This window comes from Dama dama, chromosome 5, assembly GCF_033118175.1.
Source record: "Dama dama isolate Ldn47 chromosome 5, ASM3311817v1, whole genome shotgun sequence".
NCBI classification, from domain to species: domain Eukaryota; kingdom Metazoa; phylum Chordata; class Mammalia; order Artiodactyla; family Cervidae; genus Dama; species Dama dama.
In genome coordinates, this window is record NC_083685.1 from 57,097,034 (window position 1) to 57,110,579 (window position 13,546).

Here is a 13,546-nt window from a genome sequence, read left to right on the forward strand (position 1 = left end):
GAGGTGAGCCAGGAACTATGAACTTCATTTGGAGAAGAGTTAAACATCTTTCTTAAACTATTCCAAAAAACTGCAGAGGGAGAAATATTTCTAAACTCATTCTATGAAGACACCATCACTCTGATACCAAAACTGGACAAAGATACCACAAAAAAAGGAAAATTACAGGCCAAGAGAACTGATGAACATAGGTGCAAAAATTTTCAATAAAATATTAGCAATCCAAAACCAACAATACAGTAAAAGGATCATACATCACAATCAAGTGGGATTTATCCCAAAGATGCAAGGATATTTCAACATCCTCAAATTAATCAAAGAAATACACATTAACATAATGAAGAATAAAACAATATCATCATCTTAAGAGACATAGGAAAAGTTTTTAATAAAATTCAACATCCAGTTATGATTAAAAAAAAAAAAAACTCTTCAGAAAGTGGGCATAGAGGGAACATACCTTAACAGAATAAAGGGCATATAAAACAAACCCACAGCTAACATCATAGTCAATGGCAAAAAACTGAAAGCATTTCCTCTAAGATCAGGAACAAGACAAGGATGCCCACTCTCACCACTTTTATTCAACATGGTTTTGGAAGTCCTAGCCACAGCAGTAAGAGAAGAAAAAGAAATAAAAAGAATTCAAATTGGAAAAGAAATAAAACTGTTACTGTTTGCAAATTACATGATGCTATACCTAGAAAATCCCAAAGACACTACTGAAAAACCACTACAGCTCATCAGTGAATTCAGTAAAGTTGCTGGATACTAAGTTAATAGACAGAAATCTGTTGCATTTCTATATACTGCAATGAAATATCAGAAGAGAAATTAAGGAAATAATCTCATTTACCATCACATCAAACAAGAATAAATTACCTAAGAATAAACCTTCCTAAGGAGGCAAAAGACCTGTACTCCAAAAGCTGATCATCATAAGATGGTGATGAAAAAAATTAAAGACAACACACACAGATGGAAAGATATACTGTGTTCCTGGATTGGAAGAATCATTATTGTTAAAATTACCATAACACCCAAGGCAATCTACAGATTCAATGCTATCCCTATCAAATTACCAATGGCATTTTTCAAAGAATTAGAACAAAATATTTTTAAAACTTGTATGGAAACACAAAGATGTCAAATAGTCAAAACAATCTTCAGAAAGAATGGAGCTGGAGGAATGACGCTCCTTGACTTTAGACTACTACAAAGCTACAGTCATCAAAACAGTACAGTACCAGCACAGAAACAGACACATAGATCAACAAAACAGGACAGAAAGCCCAGAAACAAATCAGCGTGTGACTGTGTGCTGTGCTAAGTCACGTGAGTCATGTCCGACTCTGCAACCCTATGGACTGTAGCCCACCAGGCTCCTCTGTCACGGGATTCTCCAGACAAGAATACTGGAGTGGGCTGCCATGCCCTCCTCCAGGGGATCTTTCTGACCCAGGGATCAAACCTGCATCTCTTGCATCTTCTGCATTGGCAGATGGGTTTTTTATCACTAGCACTACCTAGGAAGCTCTAAATCCATGCACTTAAGGTCAATTAATCTGCAGCAAAGGAGGCAAGAATATACAATAGAGAAAAGATGGCCTCTTCAATACATGGTGTTGGGAAAACTGGACACCTATATGTTAAAGGATGAGATTAGAACATTCTCTAACACAACACACAAAAATAAATTCAAAATGGATTAAAGACCTAAATGTAAGACCAGATACTGTAAAACTCCTGGAGGAAAACATAGAACACTCTATGACATATGTTGCCACAATGTATTTTTGGATCTGTCTCCTAAAAGAAATTAAAAAAATAAATAAATAAACAAAAGGAACCTAATAAAAGCTTTTGCATAGAAAAGGAAGCTATATACAAAATGAAAAGACAACCTACAGATGGAGAAAATATCTGCAAATGATGCTACCAATAAGGGATTAATTTCCAAAATACACAAACAATCCATAAGGCTTAATAAAAAAAAAAAAAAAAACTCAATCAAAACCTGAGCAGAGTACCTAAACAGATATTTCTCCAAAGAAGACATACAGATGGCCAATAGGCACATGAAAAGATTCTCAATAGCACTAATTATTAGAGAAATCAAATCTACAGTGAGGTATCACCTCATACCAGTTGGAATGGCTATCATTAAAAAGTCTACAAATAATAAATGCTGGAGAGGGTGTGGAGAAAAAGGAACCCTCCTACATGGCTGGTGGGAATGTAAATTGGTGCAGCCACTATGAAGAATAATACAAGGAAGGAAGTGAAAGTTGCTCAGTCGTGTCTGACTCTTTGCAACCCCATGGGCTATACAGTCCATAGAATTCTCCACTCCAGAAGGGATCTTCCCAACCCAGGGATTGAACCCAGGTCTCCCGCATTGCAGATGGATTCTTTACCAGCTGAGCCACCAAACAAGCCCAAGAATACTGGAGTGGGTAGTCTATCCCTTCTCCAGGGGATCTTCCCGACCTAGGAATTGAACTGGGGTACCCTGCATTGCAGGCAAACTGTCTACCAACTGAGCTATCAGGGAAGCCCTAGAGAACAGTATAAAGGTTCCTTAAAAAAGCTAAAACTTCAGTTACCATATGATCCAGGAACCCCAATCATGGGCATATATCTGGAGAAAACTATAATTCAAAAATATTGAGGCACCCCAGTGTTCACTGCAGCACAATTTATAATAGTCAAAAGATGGAAGAAACTTAAATGTCCAAAGACAAATGGATAAAGAAGACGTGGTATATACGCACAATGGGATATTACTCAGTCATAAAGAAGCACGAAATAATGCCATTTGCAGCAACATGGATGAACCTAGAGCTTGTTATATTAAGTGAAGTAAGTCAGACAAAGACAAATATCAAATATCACTCACAAGTAGAATCTAACAAAATGATATAAATGAACTCACTTACAAAACAAATCCATATATTAACAGAAAACAAATGTATGGCTGCCAGAGAAAACAGCAGGGCGGTGGGGGAGGGGAGGGCAGACAGAGAAATTAGGAGTCTGGGATTAACATACACACACTATTGTGTATAAAATAAACAAACAAGGACCTTTACAATTACTAATTAGAACAGCTAAATTCAGTGATCATGCACTGCTTACAGCTGCTTTCATGCTATAATGGCATTAATGAGCAGTTGCAACAGAGACCAGACAGCACAAAAGGCCTAAAATATTTACTATTGGGTTTTTCATAAGAAATGCGTTAATCTGTATTCTAGGACAATAAAAACAAACTAAAAATACTATGCTACAGAATGTTAAAATAGATGGTGCATATGGAGCAAGATAAGCAAGTTAACTGGTTTCTATCCATCAATAAATTCAAAGCAACTGACAAACATATGGCTGTGTTTCATTTACACCAAAATTAAGCATTTAAAAACTGAAAGTGTCCTTAGAGGTAATAAGTTAGAATAAAGTTTTCTTCCAAATGGAAGTACAAATATGAGAAGCTACATGAATGGTTTATACCTAACAAACTTACCATCATCACTTCTGGTATACTTCAAGCAATTCATTTAAGGCATTGCATTGAGTCATAAGCAAAGCATATTTTTCTGATATAAATCATATTGCAAAGTATATCTGACAAATTATCTACATAAAAGGAACTGTGTAAATACCATGAAGAATACATAAAGAAAACAACAAGGTCCTACTATACATAGCACAGAGACCTATTAATATATTCAATATCATATGATAAAATCATAATGGAAAAGAATATTCTAAAAAAAGAATGTATGTATATAAGTGAATCACTTTGCTGTATGGCAGAAATTAACACAATGTTGCAAATCAACTATACTTCAACAAAAAGTATTGATTAAATGGGAAAAAAAAGAATTCATAAAGGATAAGACAGAGTAAACTTAAAACACAGAATCTAATTGAGTAGAAAAGTAATCTCTGAGGCTTATAAAGAGCAGAGTTAAGTGTACTTCACTATAATTCCTATATTTCTTTAAATTTTATGTCAATAAAATCAACTTCTTTGTCCACTTATAACCTATACAAATTGAAAAATTAAAAAAATGTATTACCTGAATTGTATGTTCACTAAATGAGGCTGGGAGCCATCTGATTGCCAGTAAGTTTCTAGATTATCATCTCGTAACTGATCCACTCCAAATCCTAAAATCACAAGTGACAATGAATTCTCATGAAAAAGGAAGAGCCATATATTCAAAACATAAAACTACTATATATATTTGTCCAGCAAGTTTGACAAAGAGGATGGTGAGTACTGTGAAATTTAAATTAACCAAAGTTCTCCCATCCTCTTAACCAGCCCTCAATTCTTAGAAGCATAAAAAATTAATAAACAGAAATCTCAATTAGACAGAGTTGGGAGACCAGACGGGGAGTTCTGATACCCTGTGACCATAACAGAACCAAAACGAAGAAGACAGACTCCTCTCCTTTCCTGGCAAGGACTCAGTCAGTGAAAAGCCATGGGCTTTTTGTTTATTAAAGCTCTCCCACTTCTTTTTCCTCCCTACAGAAGGGTGCTACTTCCCTTCATTGTGGGAACTGCACATGGTTTACTATGGTTGCAGACCCTGAATTGCAATCCTCTGCTGGTCCTAAGTAAACCCATCTTTGCTGGAGAAATACGTGGCAGAATATTTATGTCAGAACAAATATTCTGAAATATTTGTTCTGAGAAGTGGCCCAAAGGTTCAGGACTGGTGAGCACACAGGTGCAATACCCACAGTGAACCCACTCACTGTTTTCCCGATGACCCTGGAGTATGAAAGTAAGTCTTTCTCTTGGATTCTGAGTACATGCCCTCTTTGCATTTGAAGCTCTCCAGGCTTTATTCGGGATCTATCTTAAGGTTTCATCTCTTTAGTTATGGTTTAATCTCTTCGGTTAAGGCTTCATCTCCTCAGTTAAGGCTTTGTTTTGTATACAAGTATACACTTGGCAGGTCACTCTAATTTTGAGATCAGAATGTTTCAACCAAAGCTGGCTGAAAATACCTTTGACCCATTCATTTGGGAACAGGGGCTGTTTCCCTGAAACTGTTCCAGTTTTCTTCATCCTACTCCTTTGGAAGGGGCTCTCCTCTGGAAACTGGCTAAAAAAAAAACGTCTTTGGCCTGCCTCCTCCAAACCAAGTTGTCTCCTTCAAACTGACTGGAATTAGCCTGCAAGTTGTTTGAATTGAGCTGTCTGTGCTGTAAGCTGTTTGGAAATTGTTCTTTTACTCCAGAGAAAATCTTCAGAGAAATGAGATCCTAGTTATCTAAACATTTTGAGTGTGCCCGCCCCCTAGGACGACTCCAGATGATTTTATGTTTAAAAGCCGAAGTCCTTCCTCAGGCACATTTCTAACTAAATGGACCAACCTGACCAAAGGCAATTTAGAATATCAACGGCCATTACAGAGAACTTTTGAAATTCCTAATTTAATTTCTTTAGAGCTGAATTGGACTACAATAGCTCAAAAATTTCCAGAACTGAGTGTAATGCTTATTTTGATTGGTATTTTGAGGCTCCGCAACATTATCAAATTTTAAGATGAACTGAGGCAAACAAATGATTAAAGAAAGATAAAATGGCTCCTGAAGCCTCAGGCTCTTCTTCCTTGGCTGGTCGGAGGTGCCACCTCAGGCACCATCTTGTCACCCTCCCGCAGCTTCTGTGGCCAAACTCCACCTCTGGTCCATCTTCCTCTTTCTCTTCTGTGCTGAGGACACCTTCTCTGTTCCTTTAATTCCCCCACGCTAATTCTCTTGCCAACCTTCCCCTTGTCTTTTAAACTCTGCCAACTCCCTTTTCTTTAGAATTTGTCAGAATGTTCCTCTTTAAGCCTCCTAAGGATCTAGAGGCTAAACCCTTAATTTCTTTTTTGGGGGAGAAAGAAGTATGTCTTCTCTTTATTTTGTTAAAATTTATTTTAATTGGAGGCTAATTACTTTACAATATTGTGGTGGTTTTTGCCATACATTGACATGAATCAGCCATGGGTGTACATGTGTCCCCCATCCTGAACTCCCCCTCCCACTTCCCTCCCCATCCCATCCCTCAGCGTCAACCCAGTGCTCCGGCCCTGAGCACCCTGCCTCATGCATCAAACCTGGACTGGCGATCTATTTCACATATGGTAATATACATTAAACCCTTAATTTCTTATATTCCCCGGACCAAAACTGAACTGCAAGCCATATTCAAAAATGATCCCAAAGTAATTGAAGATTCTTACATATTCGCTAAGGAATTTAATACAGTCATTAAAACTTACCAACCTGGTTTCTCTGAGTCCTATCAACTAGCTCATAGATAACTGGTGAAGGCCAGGGCCAGCACTGAATGAAAACCACTAATTGGGAAAATCCTGAAAGGTCTCTAGAATTCCAACTGGGAGACCATCCTGCCAACTTATTATGTGACCAGCCTCAAGCAACTGACAGACAGCTTCACTGAGCAATCCCTGGGGCTTTTCCAAAGCCCGTTGATTGGAACAAAACTCAGACTTGCATACAAAAATCTGATGAACCTGCTTATGATTATTATAACCAACTTCTAATTGTTTCTGAAGAAAATCCTGGCCTTCCATCTGAATGTTGATCCCACTCAGGTCACCTCTACTTGTTTATTAATGGGCTGATTCTTTCCCCCTTAGAATGGGGAACTGTGTTCACTCCAGATACAGTTAATCTGGTGAGCTAGTTCTCTTGCATTTTACATGAGTCATCTCAAAGGAAGACTGCCTGAATTCTTAATTTTCAATTCCAGCAAATGAAGGCTCCTAAACAGAACCAAAATCCTCCTAGTTTCTGCTACTATTACAAAGAGTCACGACACTGGAAAAAAAGACTATTCCAAATTTAAGCGCTTTAGGTGCTTTCCGCCCTCTAATCAGCCTTTCCAGTGTCCTCTGAATTTTCAGTGATAGGAGTCTGAGGAGCTACAGGGACTCTTCTCAATCCTCTCAGTTAGTCCAGAGAAACATTTCTCCAGAATGGGAAGGAATCTCTTCCAGTCCTGACCGTGGAGCCACTCTCTATACCCCACTACTGTAAAACAGCCCCTGTCCCTGAGAAATAATAAAACAGTGCAAGTAGTGGGGATCTCTGATCACCCTCAGGAGGTTCCTATCTCTGAACTTCTCCCTTCTGTCTAGGCCCTTTGAAGAGTTAAGACTTCTTTTCCCTCAGTTCCTCCACCACTATTCATTCATTAGGGGCAGAGACTTCTTAGAGAGTTATCATGCCAGAATTTCTTTCTTCCAAAAGGGAAAAATCATTAGAAACTGACAGCAGTCATCGAAATAACAAACTAGATGAATTAAATGACCCTTTGACATCTTTCGTTTGCCCCATCTCTGATGGTACTAGAGCAGATTTCAGAAACACTGATCATTTTGTCCCTATTAAATTAACTACTACCCTGACCAGTTCCAAATAGGAAAAGGAGTATGTCAAGGCTGTATATTGTCACCCTGCTTATTTAACTTCTATGCAGAGTACATCATGAGAAATGCTGCGCTGGAGGGAGCACAAGGTGGAATCAAGATTGCCAGGAGAAATATCAATAACCTCAGACATGCAGATGACACCACCCCAAGGCAGAAAGTAAAGAGGAACTAAACAGCCTCTTGATGAAAGTGAAAGAGGAGAGTGAAAAAGTTGGCTTAAAGCTCAACATTCAGAAAACTAAGATCATGGCATCCGGTCCCATCACTTCATGGCAAATAGATAGGAAAACAGTGGCAGACTTTATTTTTCTGGGCTCCAAAATCACTGCAGATGGTGACTGCAGCCATGAAATTAGACACTTACTCCTTAGAAGGAAAGTTATGACCTACCTAGACAGCATATTAAAAAGCAGAGACATTACTTTGCCAACAAAGGTCAAGGCTACAGTTTTTCCAGTGGTCATGTATGGATGTGAGAGTTGGACCATAAGGAAAGCTGAGCACAGAGGAATTGATGCTTTTGAACTGTGGTGTTGGAGAAGACTCTTGAGAGTCCCTTGGACTGCAAGGAGATCCAACCAGTCCATCCTAAAGGAGATCAGTCCTGGGTGTTCATGGGAAGGACTGATGTTGAAGCTGAAGCTCCAATACTTTGGCCACCTGATTTGAAAAGCTGACTCACTGGAAAGGACCCTGATGCTGGGAAAGATTGAGGGCAGGAGGAGAAGGGGAAGACAGAGGATGAGATGGATGGCATCACCGACTCGATGGACATGGGTTTGGGTAGACTCCAGGAGTTGGTAGACAGGGAGGCCTGGCGTGCTGAAGTTTCATGGGATCGCAAAGAGTCGGACACGACTGAGCTGAACTGAACTGAGCCCTCCTTACAGGCAAAATCTTCGAGTGATACTGACAAAATTCGTAGCACATCTCCCATCAAGATTCAAACAACTCCTCAAAACCTCTTCCTAGAATTAATCAATACCTTATAAGTAAAAACCTCCTTCAAGGCATAAAGCCAATAATACAAGATTACAAGGTTCAAGACCTCATTATCCCTGTACTACTCCGATTTTACTGGTAGAGGTTTGTCCAGGACCTACTAGCAATAAACAACACTGTTATTTATCCCTGGACACCTTGCTGTTTCTAATCTTCGTATGTTACTAACATCCATTCCTCAGGAATAAATTCTTTAACTGTAACTGATTTATTCAGTGCATTCTTTAGTACTCCAGTTGATGAAGTGAGCCAATACCTTTTTGCCTTCAGTTGGGAAGAAATACAAGTCAACTAGATAATAAAGCCTCAAGGTTTTATTGAAGGTTCGTCTTTTTTTCTCACAAATCCCAAAGGCTGGTCTGGATGACATAAAATTCCCTGGGGGTTCTGTCTGCTTTGTTACAACATGTAAATGGTCTGCTTCTTTGCTCTCCTTCTCAAGATTTCTCACAGGAAAACAGCCACCACTTAAAGCTCTCAGCCTTAAACCCTGTGGCAGAGGGATATTCCCCACTTGCCTTAGAGCCATTACATCCACTGCCCTTTTGGTTAATGTCACCAAAAAAATCATTGTGGAAGCCCCTTTCATACCTGATGCAGTAGAAGCTCTCCTGAATTCTCATATTCAACATTTCTCAATCAGCTGCCTCACTCCTAAAAAGTCCCTCGTACACTGTTCCTCACACAACTCTCTTACACTGTAAAAGCCTGAACCCAGCACTCTGCGCTCCTCAGTCACCTATGAAGCCCTTCACAACTGCTTAATGCTGACAGACCACATCCTGACTCCTTATGATGACCTACAGGAGATTCCTCTGGGTAACTCTGACTTCTCATGGTTCACTGATGGTTATTTAAAAGGTGACAATGGCAAATATTGTGCTGGGTAAGCAATTACAATTCCTCTTGATGCTGTTGAGGCAGCATCTTTACTATGGCTACTTCAGCCCAAAAAGCTGAATTATATACTCTTACATGATCCTGTACTTTAACCAAGGACAAAGCTGACGTTATTTAGTGACAGCAGATACACTTTCAGAGTAGCTCATGATTAGGAAATGTTGTGAAACCAACATGATTTCCTTAATTACAGCAGAAATAAAATTTTAAATGGCCCCTCTGTTCAGAAATTATTGAATGCAATACTTTACCTCTGCTTCAGCTATTAAGATTTGGGGGAATTCTAAACATGAGTCTCTGGAAACTAAGGGAAATCACCTTGCTGTTATTTCTGCAGGAATGCTGCCATTAAAGGGACCAACAGCAGTCAAACCTCTGTCATGGTCTACAAGGATATTTCTCCAAATGGTAATTCAGAAAAACTATCTAGAAAAGCCCAACAGTTGGCCTCAGAAAAGAAAAAAAAAAAAAAAAGATTGGAAATTCAGTAACTGACAAAAAGAGAAAGCTCTGGTTTGAATCAAATAATAATCCAGTTTTACTAGAGACTTAAATTCCCACTCCCCACCACTGTACATGAAGTAAACCACTGATCTGACACAATGATAGTCTTCATGAATCAATACTGGCGAGAAAACATTAACAAGGCTACAAAGAGTGCCTACCTCACTGGTTCCACTTGTCTGAGGTACAATCCAGGGAAGCTTGTTTGAACTGCTCCTATACATATTAAACTGCTTAATGGACCATTTGAGGTCTAGCAAATGGATTACATACAACTTCTTCTGTCTCACTGATATAAATGTTTTAGTCATGGTCTGTATGTTTTTTCACAAGACTGAAGCCTTGCATATAGGCTACTCCTTTTCTGTGGCTTAAGCCCGTTAGCAAATGATTATTCCTACCTAAGAGGTTCTTCTTGAATTTTAGTGATTGAAGAACCCAATATACTGGTCAGGTATTTCAACAAGTCTACATGGTTTGGCCAGTTTTATAGCACTTTTATTATGCTTACCACCCTCAATCATCTAGTTTAGTTGAATGCACAAAAGGCATTAAGACTCAACTGGCAAAATTTGTACAATCCCTCCAAATACTGTGGCCAAAAGCACTGTGATTGGTCCTTTTAAATCTCAGACCCACTCATAAACTCTCACCCTTTGACACAGTCACAAGATGCCCAGTGCACTTGGCTCCTGCATCTTCCGACCCACAACCAAGATAAAGAGAGGTACTCCAGTATTGCAAAGGCCTAATTGCTCCTATTAAAATTAACTATGCTTTGGTACAGCAATCTTTCCCCAGTGTGCTCCTGGGAGATGAAGACCTTAAGCATCATACCTTACAACCTAAAGATTTCATCTATTGCAAAACACACCTCCAGAAGGACTCTCTTCAACATTGCTGGAAAGGACACTGTCAGGTACTGCTAACCAATCTTTGTGCCAACAAACTCTAGAAACAGACTCTTGGATTCACGTGACTCACCTTGTACCACGTGGTGGCAATGCAAAAAGAGGAATGTAAAACATTAAACAGAAACCTCATTAAACAGAGCTGGGAGACCAGAAGGGAGAGCTGACATGCCCTGGGACCACAGCAGAGCCAAAGAGGAAGAAGAAAGGTTCCTATTCTTCCCTGGCAGGGACTCAGCCAATGAAAAGCCGTGGATTCTTTGTTTACTAGAGACTCCCCCCAACTTCCGTTTCTTTATAAAAGTATGCTCCTTCCCCTGTCACATGGGAATTTGCATGTGGCTTGCCATGGCTGCAGACCCCAAACCGCAATTTTCTGCTAACGCCGAATAAATCCCTTTGTTGGAGAAATGTCTAACAGTCCATTCATTTCAGGTCAAAAGAAAAAATATTTGCACACAAAAGTTATTAGGACCATGTTTTCTTGGTTGTTGGCTTTAATTTTTTAAGAAGAACTTCTAAATATATTCTAAAGTATATATTCAAATCCAGTTTCTTGAACTTTTTACAAGCTGATAATAAGAATGACCCATATGTCCTACAAAATCTTCAGAAATATAACAGGCTTTATTAAGTCCACTATGTCAAGAACCAACAGATAGAACCAGACATGGAACAACAGGCATGGAACAAAATTGGGAAAGTAGTACTTCAAGGCTATATATTCTCACCCTGCTTATTTAACTTCTATGCTGAATACATCATGCAAAATGCTGGGATGAATGAAGCACAAGCTGGAATCAAGATTGCCAGGAGAAATATAATAACCTCAGATACACAGATGACACTCCCCTCATGGCAGAAAGCGATAGAAAACTAAAGAGCCTCTCGATGAAGGTGAAAGAGAACAGTGAAAAAGCTGGCTTAAAACTCAACATTAAAAAAAACTAAGATCATGGCAAGAGCTCCCGTCACTTCATGGCAAACAGATGGGGAAACAATGCAAACAATGACAGGCTATTTTCTGGGCTCCAAAATCACTGTGGATGGTGACTGCAGCCATGAAATTAAAAGACGCTTGCTCCTTGGCAGAAAAGCTATGACAAACTAGACAGCCTATTAAAAAGCAGAGACATCACTTTGCAGACAAAGGTCTGTATAGTAAAAGCTATCGTTTTTTCAGTAGTCATGTATGGATGTGAGAGTTGGACCATAAACAAGGCTGAGAGCCCACGGACTGATGCTTTTGAATTATGGTGTTGGAAAAGACTCTTGAGGGTCCCCTGGACTGCAAAGAGATCAAACCAGTCAATGTTAAAGGAAATCAACTCTGAATATTCATTGGAAGGACTGATGCTGAAGCTAAAACTTCAATACTTCAGCCACCTGATGTGAAGAGCTGACTCATTAGAAAAGACCCTGATGCTGGGAAAGACTAAAGGCAGGAGGAGAAGGGGATAACAGAAGACAAGATAATTGGATGGCATCACTGACTCAATGCATGACATGAGTTTGAGCAAGCTCTGGGAGATGGTGAAGGATAGGGAAGCCTGGCAGGCTGTAGTCCACGGGGTCGCAAAAAGTCGGACATGACTGAACGACTGAACAATGCCATACTTAATGTGACAAGAAAAAAAGACAACTTAAAAATATTGTCAAAAGTCATATACAATTTGAAACCAAGTGTTTCTTATTAACATCTGATTAATCAAAAATTAAATTTACCCAGAATTCTAAATTATCCAGTCATTCCCAATAATGGAAAACTATCCTATATAGTTCTTTCTGATTAAAACCACAATAATTTACACTAATTAAAACATAATTTTCTCGTGGCTGATTCATGTTAATGTATGGCAAAAACCACCACAATACTGTAATTACCCTCCAATTAAAATAAATAAATTTTTTAAAAAACATAATTTTCTGATATGTATTAAGCTGAATCTACTAAATCCATTTCAACTATCACCTGAGTGAAATACTGAGTATTTCCAAAGAAGAAAATGACAATTTTGCAAAGCCGTCTACCACCAACCATGCGATAGCAGTGAGGTAAATCTGTATCTCCCAAAGACTGATACTAACATTTTGGAAGTTTATTAAAATTCTCCCTTATATCAGTGCTCTCCTGAATTACTGCATGTCTCTTAACTCAGTTCTTTACCTCAAATCTTGCCTCACTTCAGGCCATCCTCCACAATTCTCAAATGTGAAAACTGCTATTGTGGTAAAACTGTTCAGGGGCACATACTATATATACAATATGTTTTAAAGTCCCCTATGATCACGTCTCCTCCTAACTAGTTCCACCTATGCTACTTTGCTCTGTTCTAGTCTCACTGACTATTCACAATTCTTTGAAAGCTCCATGTTTTCATAGTAGCTAGGCTGTATATCTTTGCACAGACTGTTCCTCTTGCCTTTAGGTCCTTCCTCAGTGACATTCTACCTTACCCCTCACACCAGATATGAATCACCTCCATAAACACGTCCCTGATTCTCCAAGGCGGTCCTCCTGGCCTCTCCTCTGGCCACCACTGCACTGAGCCCATCCTTAGTGGAGAGCATTACGACCTAGTACAGACCAACTGCCTTGAATCCCAGCATCCCCACTTACCAGGTGATATTCGCCAGGTTACTTAACTTTTCTGGGCTCTAGTTTCCTGATTTAGAAAACGATTAAAAAAATAACAGTAAGTAATATTTCATATGACTTTTAGAGACTTTACTGAGATAGTTGTTTATTTTATACAGGCAAAG

At 39.1% G+C, this 13,546-nt stretch overlaps 1 protein-coding gene across 4 annotated transcripts in view; it reads right to left on the reverse strand.

Moving 5' to 3' along the window:
• ANAPC10 (anaphase promoting complex subunit 10) overlaps positions 1-13,546 on the reverse strand; it is an 83,365-nt gene that overhangs the window by 54,332 nt on the left and 15,487 nt on the right. For all 4 annotated transcript variants that reach the window (XM_061142422.1, XM_061142420.1, XM_061142424.1 and 1 more), the window contains exon 3: positions 4,083-4,173. In XM_061142422.1, coding sequence (XP_060998405.1) covers positions 4,083-4,173 — 91 coding nt within the window. The remainder of the gene's footprint in view (positions 1-4,082; positions 4,174-13,546) is intronic.